This window comes from Argopecten irradians, chromosome 5, assembly GCF_041381155.1.
Source record: "Argopecten irradians isolate NY chromosome 5, Ai_NY, whole genome shotgun sequence".
Classification (NCBI taxonomy): Eukaryota; Metazoa; Mollusca; class Bivalvia; order Pectinida; family Pectinidae; genus Argopecten; species Argopecten irradians.
Window position 1 is genome coordinate 35,594,855 of NC_091138.1, and position 18,860 is coordinate 35,613,714.

At 34.5% G+C, this 18,860-nt stretch overlaps 2 protein-coding genes across 2 annotated transcripts; one reads left to right on the top strand and one right to left on the bottom strand.

Annotated features, from left to right (window-relative positions):
• Positions 1-1,801: 1,801 nt before the first annotated feature.
• Positions 1,802-2,608, top strand: LOC138324394 (BTB/POZ domain-containing protein KCTD2-like). Its single transcript, XM_069269462.1, has one exon. It carries the CDS (start codon positions 1,802-1,804, stop codon positions 2,606-2,608), a length of 807 nt encoding a protein of 268 aa, XP_069125563.1.
• Positions 2,609-5,778: 3,170 nt separating this feature from the next.
• LOC138323664 (protein CASP-like) lies at positions 5,779-10,276 on the bottom strand. Its single transcript, XM_069268432.1, has 5 exons — positions 10,262-10,276; positions 8,913-8,969; positions 8,512-8,592; positions 7,708-7,772; positions 5,779-7,518 (listed from the first exon to the last, which is right to left on the bottom strand). Exons 2-5 carry the CDS (start codon positions 8,949-8,951, stop codon positions 7,473-7,475), a joined length of 231 nt encoding a protein of 76 aa, XP_069124533.1. The 5' UTR covers positions 8,952-8,969; positions 10,262-10,276; the 3' UTR covers positions 5,779-7,472.
• Between the last annotated feature and the right edge of the window lie 8,584 nt (positions 10,277-18,860).

Consider the following 18,860-nt stretch of genomic DNA (forward strand, 5'->3'; position numbering starts at 1 on the left):
CAACTATTCTACAAAATGAAACCTTAAAACCTGTTGAACTACCAGTTGCTGTTGATTCCGGTTCAGATACTGGTGAGCAGGTGAGCTGTTCCATGGTAACAACCAGAACTTGTAGTGCAGAGTCTGTAGAACCTGAAATTACAGAAACAAATAGTAAAACAAAAACCAAGGAGATCAGCGACACCAACCTCAGTAATAAAAGTGTAATAGGCGCCCAAAGCCAGGACACTGTACTTCAAAATGTATTTAAATGGGTCCAAAGTAACAAGAGGCCAGAATGGTCTGATATTTCCCATTTAAATGAAGCTACTAAATATTACTGGGCAAGGTTTGACTCCCTGTTAATAAAAGATGGTATCTTATGCCATAAGTGGGAGCCATCTCAAGGGAGACCACTCAAACTCCAGATAGTTTTACCCTGTAATCTACAAAACTATGCACTCCAGCAATTACACAACAGCATTACTGGAGGACACCTGGGAGTCAAAAAGACTTTATCAAAAATTAGAGACCGATTCTTCTGGTATCAGATGTCGAGTCATGTCAAACACTGGGTCAAGATATGCGACCAGTGTGCAGCTAAGAAATCTCCTGGCAAGAAAGCCAAAGGAGCTTTACAAACCTACAATGTAGGGAGTCCAATGGAAAGGTGGGCTATTGATGTCATCGGACCATTACCAAAGAGTAATAGGGGGCACCTTTATCTGTTGGTTGTAGCAGACTACTTTACGAAATGGGTCGATGCCATTCCAATGCGGAATCAGAAGGCATCAACAGTGGCACATAAGTTTATCGAAAGGGTGGTTACCATCTTTGGAGCACCAATGGAATTGCATTCTGACCAGGGAACTAATTTCCAGTCAGATGTTTTCAAAGAGATATGCAATATCTTGGGAATAACTAAAACTAGAACCACTCCGTACAGACCACAGTCTGACGGCATGGTAGAACGTGCCAACAGAACCATCGAAGCAATGTTGTCTGCATATATAGCTAAAAATATGAAAGATTGGGATGACCATATACCGTTGTTGATGATGGCGTATCGCTCTGCGGAACATGAATCCCTGGGCGTGTCTCCCAACGAAATGGTTTTTGGTCGCAGCATCAATCTCCCTGTCGACCTGGTTCTGGGTAGAATCAGTTCTGAAACAGTACAAGAACATACAGATTATGCGTATGGTCTTACAAAAATACTAGAATCAATACATGATTTCGCCAGAGGGAGGATAAAAATCACCTCTGAGCATATAAAGAAAAACCACGATAGAAATATCAAGGTTAACCAATTCAAAAGGGGAGACCCTGTCTGGCTTTTCAATTCAAGGAAAGGACTTGGGTCAAAGTTATGTTGTCCATGGGAAGGTCCTTATCTGGTGCTTGACAAAATAAACGATGTAGTGTACCGAGTACAGAAAAGTTCCAAAACCAAGCCAAAAGTAGTGCACCATAATATGTTAAAACCATATATTGGTGAAAATAAACCAGCATGGTTGAGGGACTAATACTACTACATTACATTAACGAAGAGAACAAATAGTATCTATCTGTACCAATGTTGAAAATTGTAATATGATGTAACATTAGTGACAATTCAATACTTACAGATTCTATTGTTCTTTTGTAGGTCACCAGGTACCAATGCCAAATTTGCAAAGCAGAAACAATCAAGCTTTCGCTATGCGAGCGTCACATCACCACAGCCCATTCAGGGGTGGGGTTCCAATGCAGTGATTGCCACGCCATTCTCAGCAGACGTGACACACAACACACAGGCTGTTCTCCCAACAAAACCCTAAGAATGGTGTCGAGAGCCACAGGGAAGTTCTCGGAGGAGGACAGGATGGCTTACGAGGTGTTCCAAAAGGAAAGAGCCAGGCATGTCAAAGTTATCCGACGCCCTGCAAAGAGTGATGCGGAAAAGAAAGAGGTAGAGTCAAGTAGGGTAGATAGGCCAGCAAATAGGGACCGGAAACGGAAAGCATCACAAACATTATTGCTTACCAGGGCACCAACAAAGCCGAGTAAACCCTACAATAAAAAAAGGAAACTGCCCGAGGTGCCTGAGGTACAAGTTGAGCCACCAGTGCCGGTTCCTGCTCTTGTAGAGGAGGTCCAGGTGGCTGCCCTTGACCTCAGCACCTCAGGGGGCAAAGAGGATGATGAACTCTCTTTGATTGCTCCGAGTACGTACTCTGTGGAGTCATCAGACGTCGCCTATACTCCAACCAGAAAGCCAAGACATGAGGTGAAGTTAAAAGGGATGGCCCTCAACCAAGCCCAGAGGGTAATACTCAACGTTGGCGGAGTCCGCTTCGAAACTAGCGCTCCAACCTTAGAGAGTGACCCATCCAGCATATTGGCAAGCATGGTGAAGAAAACGTCTCCCTTTCAGCCCTATGAAGTGGATCATGTGTACACTTATTTTCTCGACCGTGACCACAAGCACTTCAGAGTAATTTTAAACTATCTTAGAAATCCTAACGGACAGGTCAGGCTCCTTCCTGTTACCCGGTACCACCTGCAAGAATTATTAGAAGAATGTGTTTATTACGAAATTGAGTCCCTTGCAAGAATTGTGAAACAGAAACTCTCCGAATTAGATTAAATCATCAAATTGACATTCAAAAAAAAAAAACATTATTGGGGGGTGGCTTATTATAAATGTTGTCAGTGTTTTTATCCCGGGTTTAAGTAAATCTACTCGATATCATGGAAAAATTATGTGTGTACATTAGGGGATGAATCCAATTGTATTGTAATTTATTATGTCATATATGTAGTATAACTTGATACTGTTAATATGTAAGTATAAAATAATACTTTCTCAGTTTGAAATCAAGGTTGAGTAAACCTCAGACTTCTAAGTTAATTATTTGAAAAGAATTACCAAGTATTGTTAAATTTCACTTTTCTTCTCTTTCGGTATGGATTTTTCTCTCCAATATCATGTCAGGTTCTTTCCTGGAAAATATAAAGTAATTTAAATTAGTACTTTGATTGTTCAAATAATTCAATGGAGACATAGATATATAGATCTACATATTGTATTTTTGTATACATTACCAGTAAATGAATATAGATCTAGTAATACTAATAATACAATTTTTCTGATGGCTTTTCAAGTAATTACCCACTTACAAAAGTAGGCTATGGTTGTAAATATACTTTTTGAAACGGAAATAATGACCATTCATCAATTCTTTCATGTACATAAATTAATGCATAGATACATGTATATGCGTATATATATATAAATATTTTTATCTGAAAATTGATATTCCCAAATATCCAGCTGGAATTTGGAAGGCCCAAGAATGGATAATATGTAAATACATTTATTTGTAAATATGATTAATTGGCTACTTATTCTCAAATATGATGAATATTGTTTATAGAATCCATGACAGAAATAATTAAATTGTATCATACTTCAATATCCAAACATCCCGCTGGAGTTTGGAATTGATTTCTACGGATATCCCGCTGGAATCCGAGAATGGCTATATTTATATATAACCATGATATAAATGAACCAATTATTATACTTATGATTTGTTGCTATATTGAAGTGTTACTGTTAAAATGAATTTTTGAAGTTTTGATTTAAAATTATTGTCCAAATTGTAGATTGATATGGTGCAAGATTGTAAATAACACTTTCTTAAGAAAGAAAATTACAAACATCCGGCTGGAGTTTGACCAAATGTATATTTTGTAAATTAATTGTACCAGAACATTTTCGCAATTTGACGAATTACAGATTTAAAGTTGTAATCAATCTCATCTTATTTTTTTTTTACGGTTTGGTCGCTACGTAAACCAATCAGGAAGGTCACCATTAAAACTACTGAATAATGTGAACTATTTAAAACCATGAGAATCGAAACACTGTTCGGTAATAACTTACCTGAACGTAACTTGTGACTTTCCTCGATTGTCGTCTGCGCCCAACCGTATGCAAATGATGGATAGTAGCGGGTGCAAAGCCTCGTTTTGGGTTCCACTAATTGATCAATTAACTCAGATACATTTTGCTAAATTCTCGATATATTATGGTATAAACATTCGGGACGAATGCTTTTCATGGAGGGGGGCTATGTAACGAATATTGTTCTCTCATATTTATCAAAATATATATCAATCTCACGTAGAAGTTAGAAAACTATTCGGGTTTTTGTGGCGATTGCTGTTTAGCATGTCCGAGTGGGGCACCGGATGGATCCGCCTCGACTCAGGTACGATTATAAGAGTTTTAAGTATATTCAGTCAAATTCGCAAACAGTATATATACCTTAGGTCTTAATTAAGTAATTAATCCAATATTTCCATGGGTATTTTCGTTGTAAACACAACTTTTACGTGATTCTGTGACTCGTCTGACTGTTGTCATATTCCGCGAGAATTCGGAACTCTCTAGTGCGGGAGGCGGGATACTAAGTTTAGTAGCGCGAGCTCGTTGTCACGGGCAACGTTTTTCACTATAAATAGCCGTGTAGCGGCAGTTTCAAACACAGTCAGACTCAGTCAGACAAGCACTGTCATTTTATATTCACAGAGCGATCTAATAGTCCTTGTTCACCATGGCAGATTCAAGTGCAATATGGTACATAATTAGATCAGTGAATTAACCAATACTGGTAACGAAAGGTTTCCATTGACAAACTTCTGATACATATTGGAACCAGTACCGGTTCCAGGCGTGTACCCGATCTGGTTCAAGATGGAACCCGATCTGGTTCAGCACCGGTAGATTACGTAACCCGATCTGGTCATAGAAGATGTCTATACCGATCCGGATATTACCGGATTTTTAAATACCTAGCTTTTTAAATATATTCTTCCAGTCTTTGGGTATATATATATATTTAATATTATATAGCAAAGAGGTAAAATTTAAAAGTATCAAAAACATGTCAATGTCCATGGAGATCGTTCTGAAACTGGTATTGGTATGTGTGTAGCTTATAGGAACCTACATGTATATTATGTAACAGCAACCATCATGTACCCTATAAGGTTGTTCTATACGCTGGAGATGTAACCATCATAAATCTGGCATAATATTTCATGTTTTAATAAATAAAACAATTTGGATGTAAAACTCTGTTTTGGTTTTCTTTCGGTTCAGTGCTAGGCTGGGAACGAACTAAAAATTGTATGTAACGGTACAAAGCGGGACCCGACCACAAGAGTGGCTATCACAAGGTGTATATCTACATGTATATGTAGAGAACTCAAATGTGAAAGGACCATAAGGGTCGAAAACGTTACACTCCAATGTCGAGAACTTCCAGTCATTTGTGATCATCGAAAACGGCCAAGAGTTTTCAGAGAAAAAGTTGTCACAATCAATACATACTTACAAGGGAGATAACTCTGTGATATGCAAAGACAGAATAGGCCTGACCAGTACCAGTAATGAAGAGATGTACTTTTATAATGTATCAAAATTAAATAGTTATTAAAGTACATTTAAAGTACATTTAAGAAATATTAATTCCTCACAATAAGAAGTACTGTTATAATCCAACTTATTTTTGAGTGCGTTTGAATTTCACTACCTAGGTATTTTGTAGACAATCAAAATTTATGAAAAATTATTTAATGGCTGCAAAATTGTTTCAGTTAATCACAATTTTGTGAACAAATCACAAAATTAATTGTCATGAAAATATTTCAAGTAATTGTTGAATTAAGTTGCTGCCAAAATAATTAGTTGGTTTATATAACATCCCTTATAATTAATAATAATAATAAAAAAAACAAACAACAACAAAGCTTTGTAATCCTCAATATGTTTATTATTAAAAGCATATCAAAATGCAAGGTCATGATTTTTATCCCTTCAATTAAAACCTTAGGTAACTAATTATACCAATTAATTACCAAACAGGTTTAGATAGGAAATTCTTCCTCCGTATACACTATCCCAAGTACATTTTATATACAAAGTTTATCACATGCATCCCAATCATTCTATCATTATAGAGAAAAAATGAAAAAGAAACGTTTTAATATGAATTTCCTTAAAAAAAAAAAAAACATAAAAAAAAATAAGAATATTAAAAGATTATTTCCATGTCTAAAATATTTCTACAAAATAATTTAATAAGTTTAGGCAAAATACAGTATTTTTATTAGGAAAAGTTAATTTTGTCAAAAAAAAAAAATATAAAAAATAATACAATACTACTTTTCTTCAGCAAACTCAATATATACTTAAACTGATTTTCAATCTTAAGAATTGAACCAAAGCATTTATCTTAAATTGCCTAAATGATGAACAAACCTCACAATACACTACCGACAAAATGCAATACCACTACTTCATTATGCGTTTGCTGAAAATCAAATTTTGGGGTATGAAAAAACTTAGGCCTGCATTCGGTGATAATTACGATCTCTCTCCCTTAAAAATCCCAACATCTATTTCTAGGAGAGGAAGGCTTATTGTAGAATATGGTAACAAGATTATTTATCATGAAATATCTAACATAATGAGCAGAAGATAAAACATAGGAAAAGTTCTGTCTTAGATAAGGTGGGTCAAAAAGTCTAAATGAAGAGAGTTGGATACAAAGAGAAAAGTTAAGGTGAATATGTAGCGTTCACTGTACTGCATAGATGTGCATTGTTTGTTGGTCCCAGGGAAACAAGTCATCTTTCCAGCAGGTAACTGAATTCCTAAAGGTAGTTACTGTAAATCAATGATAATTCTCTTGTAATTTCATTTATATATAACATTAGTCCATTCACCCCCGAAGACACATTTAGACTCTTCTAAATCAAAGACTAGACCAGTCTATTATGAAATTTCAGGAGTGAATAAGTTAAGAATGTTATCTTGTGGCCTTGTGAGATTTGTAAGAAATATTTGAACAAACTAATAAAATAATTAAGTAGTATATCAAGTTAATTATCTTTTATAGAATTAATAAATGGTTTATGTTCAATTTCTAACAATGAAAATTCAATTAGCACCTAAATAATATGACAAAATAAATGCAAGAAACACAAGGTTCTCTCTCTGTTATTTTCATAACATATTGAATCTACATTTTTTTTTATTATTACTATTTTATATTAGGCACAATGAAAAACCATTGCTGACCGATGCAACCAAAATCCCATGTTTCTGAGTCATGGCCAGGTTGTTCAAAAGGTGATTAGCTAAATGACTTCCATTTACCTTGATTTTAAAATTACCATTTAACTGTGATGACCATAACCATCTTTTAAACAACTGGGCCCATATCTGATGAAAATGTCACTTTTAATTTTGATTTTTATCCCAATGAAATATGATTTTTCCATATATACATATTTAGCAAGCTTTCATGGCATTAATGTTGATGCTGAACGCATCGCTGGTCAAAAATTCATAACAGATGGTGATAATCTCTGATCTCCATTATCAGATGATGAATGGAGTTGTCTGCCCTTGGTCCAAGCAGGGAGAGAGCTGATCACTAATGGTCATGTTTTCCATGAACATTCAACATGTGTTCGGCAAACCTGCATAAAAAATAAGTCACATTTTTAGTTTCATTGAGTATTTAGTAATGAAAAAGGTTAATGTTTGAAAAAATATTATAAGTCAGCCAATTTATGGGTGTCAAAATTTTATGATTCTAAGTAAAAAAGTGCAAATTAAATGTAGGTAGTTGTAATTTTTTTGTTGTAAAAGTTGTTGAAAAAGCCTACTTTTGGTGACAGTCGGCAGCAATGTCTCTCTTGCAGGACTCGGTATGAGCCACTTTGTATAGAACCTGTAATGTGATGATAATACAATTATAGAGATTGTTCAATACATGTACATGTATGTACAGCACATTAATAAATCACAGAGGACTAACTCTTTATAACTTCTTTTGCTAAATTGCAATATTGAAAATGAAAAAGGTCAAATTTGTTTGGAAATAAAAATTACTAGTAATTAATTGGTAAGTTATAAATTAATGTAATGAGACCATCTATCCTAAATAATATTGTGACAAGTAAAACATTTTTGTGACCTCAATTTTATAAATGACCTTGACATTATGATTGCATGACTTTGACTTTATAACTGACCTTGACTTTGACAGACCTTGACTTTGTCTGTTCTTGACTTTAATACTGACCTTGACTTTATGACAGACCTTGACTTTATGTCTGTTCTTGACTTTATGACTGTCCTTGAATTGGTGTCTGGCCTAATTGATTTTATAACCCGTTTGACTTTGTGACACTGACTTTGACTTTGTTACTTACATGTAGCTTGACTTTTAGACTGACCTTGACTTTAGTCCGACCTTGACTTTGTGACTTTGACCTTGACTTTGTGACACTTACCTTGACTTTGTTTCTTTCTGGTATCTTGTCTTGACTTTTAGACTGACTTTGACTTTGTGAATTTGACATTGACTTTGTGACTTTGACATTGACTTTGTGACTGACCTTGACATTATAACGACCTTGACTATATAAAAGACCTTGACATTCTGTCTGACCTTGACCTTTACTTACCAGGAAGACGAGGCTGTGTAGGAGGATGGTATAGAAGAAAGTCACTGTCCTTGCCGTCTTGTTTCCCATGATGAAGCGACCCTATAAAAAAAACCACATCACTAAATAAATATTCCCAATATACACAAGCAATATTTCTTCACATAAATTGCTTGTGAAATTCATGTGAAGAAGTATTGCCTGTGTGTTTTTTATGACAGTTGTCTAGGAGGACATCAAAATAGTTTAATCAGAAGAGGACACTGGTCTAAAGAGACACCAATAGCCTGGGTCATTAATATAAAGAAAAAAAAAAGTTTTGCATATGAGATTGACATTAATAAAGAAGAAGATGAATTTAACGTCAAATATTCAGATGTCACATTATTTTTACTAATAAATAAAACTGAAACAGAGGTTACCATGCTGAGAGTAATTTTATCATATGGCTTGAGATTCATGTAGCGTCGTTGTCGCTCCTGAAACAAAGGACAATGTATGTCAACAAGGTAAAAAACATTTTGTTTAGCACCAGGCACAGGAAAATGCATATGACTTTGTATAACAAGACTGAAATACATGTATTCTATGTAGTCCTGTTCCATTCTGTTCAGGGACACAATAATGCAGTTTGGGCAAAAAATATTCATCAAAATTAGTAAAAAAGAATTTTAACTAAAAAATGCAATTGAAATTGATAAAGCACTATATCCTTGATAGGTTGTGTGAACTGATACATGTACCTATGTCCAATACTATAATGGTTTCTGATTACCATTTTAACTAAATGGAGTTAAAATAGTTATGGTCCTGACATTCTTTATCTGTATTACCCGATCTCAAACTAAAACTTGAAATTATTTATTTACATAATTAATTTTCTTTCTAATTACGTAACATTACAGATTAACAAAATACTATACTACTGTAAAAACATTAAGGAAAATCCATTTCCTTATTTTTGTCGATCAAGCCAGTTGAATCTGGTCCAGACGCAGACTATTCAAGACATATTGGAAATTCCACTTCTCTAATAAAAATTTTCACACAACAACCATTTAGTAATCCCATCATGGGGATGACTTCACCAAGAAGCAGCAATTCTACAATGAATATGTATATTTATATATCAGCTTATAAGTAATGTAAAACATGGGCTGATTATATGCTGTAAGTCTTGTATTGAAGGAGGTTAGCAGGGATCTCCATTTTCAGCATTAACTATTCCCATACTAATACAATTACCCCTGAAGACACATTTGGACTCTTCTACTTCAAGAATTGGAACATTCCATTATGAAATTTCAGGGATGAATGGGTTAAGGCCGTGTGTACCCAACACCGATGTCATTTGGTCAGAAGTTATATTGATGAGGTAACATTTTAAATTAAACAGGAAAATGAATTAAATTTTGCTAGCTAAAGTGTAAAGATACTGAAAGGATTATATTGAAAGATAATGCAATATATTTTCTAAAATTGAAAAACCTTAGTTTTTAACATTTGAGGCCTTCACAACATATCATTTCAACTTTAATCTTCATCATTCCTTGGTGTAAGGATCCTGTGATTAACACAGAACATACCGATGATAATTACTTCTTTTGACCTATAAACATTTCCATACAACGTAAAATTGCCATACTATGGAAGTGGATTTTCAATAGGCTTGTGCTGTTGAGTCCGAACCAACTGAAAATGAAACATCATAATTACGTGTTCAATATACAAATTTTTAAATGACAGATCTGCATTATCGAATATTACCAACCTTTCTGCTGAAGTTAGAAAAACGGGTTCGAGTCTCTTCTCCTCATACTGAAGATGAGTATTCTGTTCTTCTGTTTTCCTCTCCAGAAGTAGGGAGTCGTACCCCTGTAAATGGACAACAGAAAGTTAAAAAAATGATTTTGATTAGCTTAATCTTCTTACAGCCAAGGTCATTCAAGGACATTCCAGGTTTGGATGGTGGAGGAAAGCCGGAGTACCAAGAGGAAAACAACCAAGCAGCAGTGAATTTATACTACATTACTGCACATGGGATTCAATCTCACAGCCCAGAGGTTGAGGGCTTGGTGGTATAAACATGTCGGGACATTTTAACCACTCAACCCCTGCGACCTTTACAACAATGTTAAGACAAAAAACAGAGGCTAAATCCACTCAGACCACAACATTTGTGACAAAAAAGTTCGTTATAGTCAAGTGGTCTTTATACAAAGGTTAATGTGATATCCAGGAAACAAGTCTGAATAAAGAAAGTGGTCATTACTCAGAGGTTGGTGGCTAAGGCATTAGTTTGAATTTTTTGAACAAATCAAAACCATTGTTCTAAAGTAGGCAAATATACACTAAACAATCATTTCAACGAGAGTTTTTAAAAATGGGGGGGACAAAATGCATGTATACACAGGTTCTCATAAAATTGATAACAAAACATTAATCAAACTTAAAAGTATAGCTCCACCAACCGGCCCAAATCCAGCCACCCATCAACGCAACTTGTTCAAGCTTTAAAGCACAATGCAAGTTGCCACCGGTGTCCCACTACAAATGGTATTATTTTTTTTCAGAGGGCTATCAAAAATAGCAGCACAGCAGAACGGATTTAAATATTTTTCTTCAGTTACTAAAGTTACATAACTTTACACTTTACACCCATTACCATCGTTGAAAAAGTTATGAGCTACTAATTTTACTTCAAGTTTAAATTATCGAAAATAATTAATTGCACATCCGCAAAAAAATTCTGTTTGTACTATATCCTAAATGAAAATGATGTACTGATTGCGCATGCAACCAAAGGCAAAATAAATTATTTATATATTATATATTTTGTGTTAACTAGACATATATATACACGATTAGACACCCAATTATTGTTCAAACTATGAATATCATTTATGCTCTGTTGGCGGTGGTGCATCTTTAATTATTGTAAATTATAGAGTTACTGCCCTTTACACAGTAATTGTACATGTTAAATTGTAAAATAAAGTTTAGAAATTATGAGCGCTTTTCATATATCATAATTAACTAACCTTGGTAGGATAGCTCAGAATGGGAATCGGATCTTCTCAAACAACTTGACATTATTCTGAGCGCAGTTTATCAATCTCGTTCTGCAGTAGTGTGCAGTAGTGTGATTTGTTGTTGTTGTCCGACGTGAAATGCTGTAAACATATCAACAATCTATTGTCAAAGAACAAAGCATATCGATCCTTCTTATTCCAATGATCTAAACAAAACCAATTTTATGAGTGTAGCAAGCGGTAAGGTCATTAAGGCCATTTATAGTACTGTAAACCCAACATTCTTTTTGTGGCTACTAAATTTCAACGATATCCGTTTCAAACATTTTAATGGATACTAAGTTTCGCAGAATTAGGATTGAATGGAAATATCATTAAAATTATGCAAGAATTATGGAAGATATCAATTCGCCAAGATAAAGGTTTTCGCAAATTTACGTTGATCACAAATTCGCAATAAAAAACAAATCGCACACAAAAGTTTGTTTACATTAAATGTAGGCAAACACAAATATCAATGTTAATTTTGAGCTGTTGTATGAGGGTAGATTTTTTTACTTACCGCCTCAAGTTCCTGAGCACGAAGTCGGTACCTCTCTCTCTGGCTCTGTAAAAACGATGGGGTAGGAGCGATGTCAGCGGCCAGAGTTGTACCTCCGGTTATATCCATAGGAAACGGATCACATAAACAGACAAACAGCAGGATTCCCAAGCATGCTTTGATTACATGGGTTAGAGTTCGAAGGCAAGTAAAAATCACGCCAACCCCCCAGGGGCCACTAATATATACAGAACGCAATAAATTATAATGAAATTGTGTGAATTAACCAAAGTTACATCATTGTAATGCAGTTTGTTTTACAGTCTATTGGAAACATCTTACAGGAAACCTTGACAGGGAATGACTTCGTTTAGGTAACCATGATTTCACTTGTAAGCGTGTTCACTATCAATATGTTTCATTAATCATATACTTTCTGAGAGCAACTGAGATCAGTCTTAAACATCTGATGAATATATTATTCTGTACCACGATGTGACCTACTGGCCTACTAAACTAAAATATCACCTTGACATTTGCAGTAGACTTAAATTTTGACCCATTGATTTATACATATGACCTTAAAACTATTAGCCTATACTGTATTGAAAAATGACCATGAATTTTGGGGCTGTGATATGACCTTGACCTACCATGTTGTGACACATCCTTGACGACCTCTGCCATAACCTCTCCTTCCCCACTGCTGTGGGAGACTGGCTGCCCCTCAGCCTCGCCTCTGAACATTGAGGAAAGAGCGTTGACCTTTTGAAGGTCATCTTCAAGTTGCTTGATGAGTAATTTCTGTTCCTGGACCGTGCCAACGGCTTCCTCGTACTCCAACTGTAGAGCCTTGTACCTCTCTGTAATACCATGTTAGTCAAGTGTTTAATAGAGTTTGTAAGATATACAACTATAATGATGAATACATATACTGTATTTACATATCAAAGAGTTATATGACTTTGTAGGTAGGTATTGGTTGTGGACATCATGTGGTCACGTCTGAATGCTTTTCAGAGAAAACAATATAAATTTTGGGCACAATAATAATGATTTCCATGACAAACGATACCTTCCCCAAAGGGAGAAGACTCTATATTATTTGAAAACAGAATTGCCTTGTTTAATGTTGATACAAGAGTGTACTTAGTCCTAAAAGCAAATAAAAAGTTATTTATCGTGAAAACAGACGGATAATTGTAGCATTTCAAATTGCTCACAGCGGTCCATTAAACATATATAGCAGACAACATTGTGTTAGCATGAACTCAATAGCAATTTTGTGTCATCATAATAAAAGACAAACTTAACGTTATTGGAAATAAGTTAATAAAGTTTGAACTGTTAACAAAAAGCAGCTCTAAAGAATTTTCCATGTTGTACATTTACCAAAATGTTAAAATGGTTAATTGTGGTAGGTAACAGTTAAAGGAATAATAGAATTTTCATAGAGTATTTATTAAATGTACTGAACTGTCACCATTGATAGTATTAAATATGATCAATGCAATTAATGTCATTCCGGATGATCTTTGTATTATGTGTTGTGTCTTCGTTGGATACGTGGAACTAATATTCCGCTAAAACTAAAGATGTTTCTTAGAAGTCACACAAAGCTATGTGTTCTTGAGCAGTTCCAACCGTTTTATTTGTAAGTAGTTTAGTTATAAAAGGTCTGCATATAGCAATAAAAGACATTTAAACATCCAAACCCTTTGTCTGCATTTTGAAATCAAATGGAAAACAAAATGTCTGATAGGTTAGATATTTTTGATTTTCACAAATGAAGTTAGTTGGTGCCTTTTTCTCAGGAGGTATCAGTAAGGATCTTTCTCAAAAATTTCAGATCAGTTTTCTTTTGTTTCACATTTAGGAATATTGCATTTTTAGACAATTATAAAACCGCGACATTGCAACTGGTGCAATGGCTATCATGGATTTTGAACAAATCCAAAAGTCTAGTGCTATTTGCAGGAAAGTACAAATGTGATTCAATAATCAAATACATGTATTACAATCAGGTAATCCTTTGGTTTTGGCCATTGGACAGATCAGTCTTCAAATGCATATACATGTACCAGTATGCATAATTATAGGGCCCACAAAGGAGTCATCTATTTGACAGAAATTGATCCCAAAATGCAATATGCATAACTAAAGGTACCTAGAGGAGTTTTATAAAACGTTCTGAGAGAAAGCAGGTGGGTAACAAGCTAACACAAATCCAAGATGTCTGTCAGCCATCCTGTTCTGATTATGTTACACTCCATACCGGCTACAAAAAGATGGTTGATAGGGATTGGTTTCCAAACTATGCATGACTATGGCCTTAAAGGGGAGTCTGCATACAAAATTATCAGTACGATCCTCTTCAGTACTTACTGAGAAAATAGTGATAAAAAGGTCTGATTTATGAACAGACAATAAGCCATTTACCGGGAAATAATTAAACTTATCAAGATGATGGTGAATTAAAAAGTTCTCCTACTGGATGGTCCTATTCAGTAGTGTGTCCAATATTTGGCGTATTATGATGGACTTTGGACTTTGAATCCATTCACCTTATGTTTGAGTTTTTGTGTTTTACCTCATTCATCCTGAAATTTCATAGTGGAAGGTGTTCGAGTTTTTGATTTGGAAGAGTCTAAGAGTGTCTTCAGGGATGAAGGAGTTAAGCCATGACGCCATTCAGTTGTTTACTTTATCCCTTCCTGTTGGTGCATGTACAGCCATATAGGATGTGTACCTGGATACAAATCCCAAGGGAGATATACAATCTAACCTGTCTATAAAGGACACAAAAGGGACATAGCAAAAACATCCTTTGTAGACAGGTGTCCTTTATACATAGGCCAATTATATAGTAAATTGCACCAAATGAGGTTGTTGAGTCAGTCCTTTATATAGAGGTTTCCTTTACAACAGGTTTCAGTGTACTTATACCAGTAACGTGGTCGCTAATGCAGGTTTCGCTGTACTTATACCAGTAACTACATAAAGGTGGTCGCTAACCAAGGTTTCGCTGTACAAACCAGTAACTGCATAAAGGTGGTCGCTAAGGCAGGTACTTCAAATATGTTTAATGGCCCCATCAACTTTTGCTTAACGTGGTTTATTGACATATAGTATTCCAATAGTAACAATTTGGTTTATTATTTTACGGCCCTATTACGCCAGGGTCATTTAAAGACGACCTTCTTGTGTATGTGTTATATTACATGTGTGGAGTGTTATGTTTTGGGAGCTGCCGTATTTTCATGTTGGTTTTTTTGTAATAGAGGAAATGTTAATTTTTTTACGTGCTGTCCCAACGCAGCATGCCGCCGAGCACACCGAATAACACACCTCGCCGATTCACATAACATGCACCTTACTCGATGGTAGTGGCATATAAAAGAGTAGGTCACAAATTATTGTAAATTAGCGAGATAAAGAAAAAACTATAAGACGATAAAATGATATACATGTTTTTTTTAATTCAGTGATGAAGCACCTAGAGTATAAATCAACTGTGTAGAAGTTGTAATTACTTATATAACATTGAAAAAGTTTAAATCGCGCTCATACATCCATTCAATCGGACTAGATATTTACTTAAACTGTTGTCCGATCTCTTCCTGGTATTTACCAGGGGGCGCTGTTCTAACAATCAGAACCGATAAAACAAAGAGATGAGGAAAAAAAAAAGTCATTTCATTGCACCGTTTACAAAATCAAGCACAGAGCTGGCTAGAGTCAAATAGATACAGTATATAGAAAAATCAGATTTTGACATCAAATACAGAAAATTTGTTAACAGTATAATTGCATTTAAAAAATTGCTCTCTTATTTAACATACAATCAATAAAATGTTTTATGTTTCATGAAAAACCACAAGTAATATGATAATTATTTCTAATATAGCAACACTCCTGGTTATTCTGTTGTCAACTTTGTTTTGCTATATATAGTAACAAACACAGACCTTCTTGGAAATTTCACAGTGATGCTTGGCCGTTAATCATAAAGAGATGGAGTTCAATATATAGAACAAATCAATGCTATTCTGTATAGAATGTCGTTACATTCTCCAAATTTAACCGGGTTAAACATTTTTGAAGTGTGGTAAAAATATAATGCTCACATAAATTACAAATAAACCTTAATTTAATCATTCAAGATTTCTCATAAACAACTTTTTAAAAACAACATCAAAAATTAAAAATGAAAACAAAATAGACAACTGTTATTCTCTAAAAAGTCAAATCAAAATAAGCTAGGACAATACCTCATAATGTCTTAACTCTAATTTTGCCTTAAAGCATGTTAGTAGACCTTATAGTAGTCACGTTTTTACCATGAACATCAAAACTACTGTTATTAGAAAATCTTTAAAAAAAGTAAATATGGCTATTATAAAAATTAGCTTTGTAGCAATCAAGGGTTCAAAAGGTTAAAAATGATCATTTTCCGGTAACTCTGCTTACTAGGTGAAGGCTTAGTGATGAGGTCAAATGTCTAGGAAAAAGGTCTCAAAGGAAGGAAAGTCAAAGGTCATTGAAAGACTGGCCAGCAGAAGATGGTCCATCCTTCTACGGCTCATTTCATTTACAAAGTTAATTTTCTATATTAGACAAGTTTCCATCATAGAAGTCACATAAGGTCTGCTCGGCGAAGTATATTTTCTGGGTTGCAAAAGTTTCATTTTTCTGAGTTTCCCACTTAAATTTTTCAGATTTTGTCGCTTACAACAAAATAACTGTATCAAGCCAATTTGCATTGAAAAAAAAGATTAAATCATGGAAAAACAAGGTCATTTCTACCTTAAAATTTTCTATTATTAAGTATTTAATGTTGAAGAGCCATTGCAAGGAATAGAAGAGGAAAAATTATATGTCAGAGCAAAAGAAGTAAGAAATATTTAAGTGGGAAGACGAGCAAGCAGAACTTGATGAAATTAGAAGCAGCAATCTGCAGGCAATGGATAGAGAGAAGGAAAAGGTATGCAAACGGAAGAATAAATGACTTAGCTGGCCAGGGAAAAAGCGAAGAATGGAGGATGGAGAAACAGCTGAGTTAAGAAAGAAATAACAAAGATTCTATATTAAAACAAAAGTTTTTTGTGTCAAAGCACATCTGTAATCAACAGGTAAATTGTACAGGTGCGGGCAAATATAATACTACATTTTGTACTTTGATTATGTAATTAACATGATAGGAATTAATTGTAGAAAAATAATCATTACACAATTTTGTACTTAGTGAGTATAATCATATATATATATCTATCGTATATATACTGTACATTTCTTTGGGTTACTCTATAGATTTGAGCATATATATATAATCATTTATATATTGTTATATGGGAAATCATCAACAAGCGACAATGTTTCTGGGAGTCTTTCCTCCCCTAATCGCTCATTCATTGATTAAACATTAATAATTATAATAATTTTGTGTCTGCTTTTCTGGGATAAAATACACAAGAAATAAAGGATTTAGAAAAGATACACAGAGATTTAACATAGCGGGTCGAGGAATAAACCAAACAAATGCAGCTACATATATGATACATAACAAAAATAACAAAATGCAAATTAAATGATAATAATGAATATTTTTTTTAGTATTATGGCTTTTTTAAGCTTTAAGCTATCAAAACTTGCCTTTGGTCAACAGCATTCAGTGGTATTACTAAACTTACATAACTATGTACATAGCGCCCAGATATTGACCAGGGATGGTCAGTACGACTGGACACTGATAATTGAGGGGGTAAAGTGCCCGCCTCCAATGAGGTAGCTTCCATGTAAACATGAAAACCAAAATGGCAGAATATCATTTATGTTACAAGTAAAGTTTCATATATTTTTTGGTATCTATACAATGGTATAATATTTAAAGTTTTAACATTGAAAAAGTTTCTGGTTGACATCACAAAAGAACTATATGACAAAGGATTACTACACTGGACAAAACCAGAGAAGATTTAAATGAAACAATAGTACCAAGAGCCCAATAGAAGAAAACAATACGGGAGAGAATCAAAGGGGAGATAATTGACATCTCTATAAAAAAACCTGGACCTGTCAGAATGAAAACCAGGGAAAAAAGCAAAGGGGCGGATACTACTCATCATCTTGGGATCATTTCACTACGATTGTCAGTAATCATTTAAAATATAGCCAGACTTAATTACACGGATTTCCAGAGTTAGTGTAAAATTAAAGCTTTAACCATTGTAATGTGGAATTAATCTACTGTTCAGCCCAGAACCAGATCATTAGAACCAATATGGTTGGTCTGGGGTGAAACTGAAATTAGAAACAGGTGGAGGAGGAAAACAGGTGAGGAAAACAAGAAATCACCACAGGTGAAAATATTCAAAGGTGAAACAACATTTTAAACTGAAATTACAGAAACAAGACAGCCGTACAAAGAATGTACAATAATATACAACCATGTGTCTTAGAAGTAAACTTGGATGAAGTTCTCACAAGAAAAAACTTTTAATAATGGATATTACCCCTGTGGTCAGTAAATATTACACATAAAAAATGTACTGCAATTTTACCCAAGAAAGTTGTAGATGTTTTTCATATAACGAAGTAAAAATAACAAAAATTGTGTCGTAAAATTGATTAATTCAAGATATTTTGTAAAAGAAAAATATCCCATATTCTTAAACCTTGCTACAAGTACCTGACTAAACAGCGTTTGCAGCTTACAAGTCCAGAGGTTAGCAATAATAGATAACTTTCAGCGTATCAAGAGACTTCTCTATACCCAAACCAAAACCCACCTTGTAAAG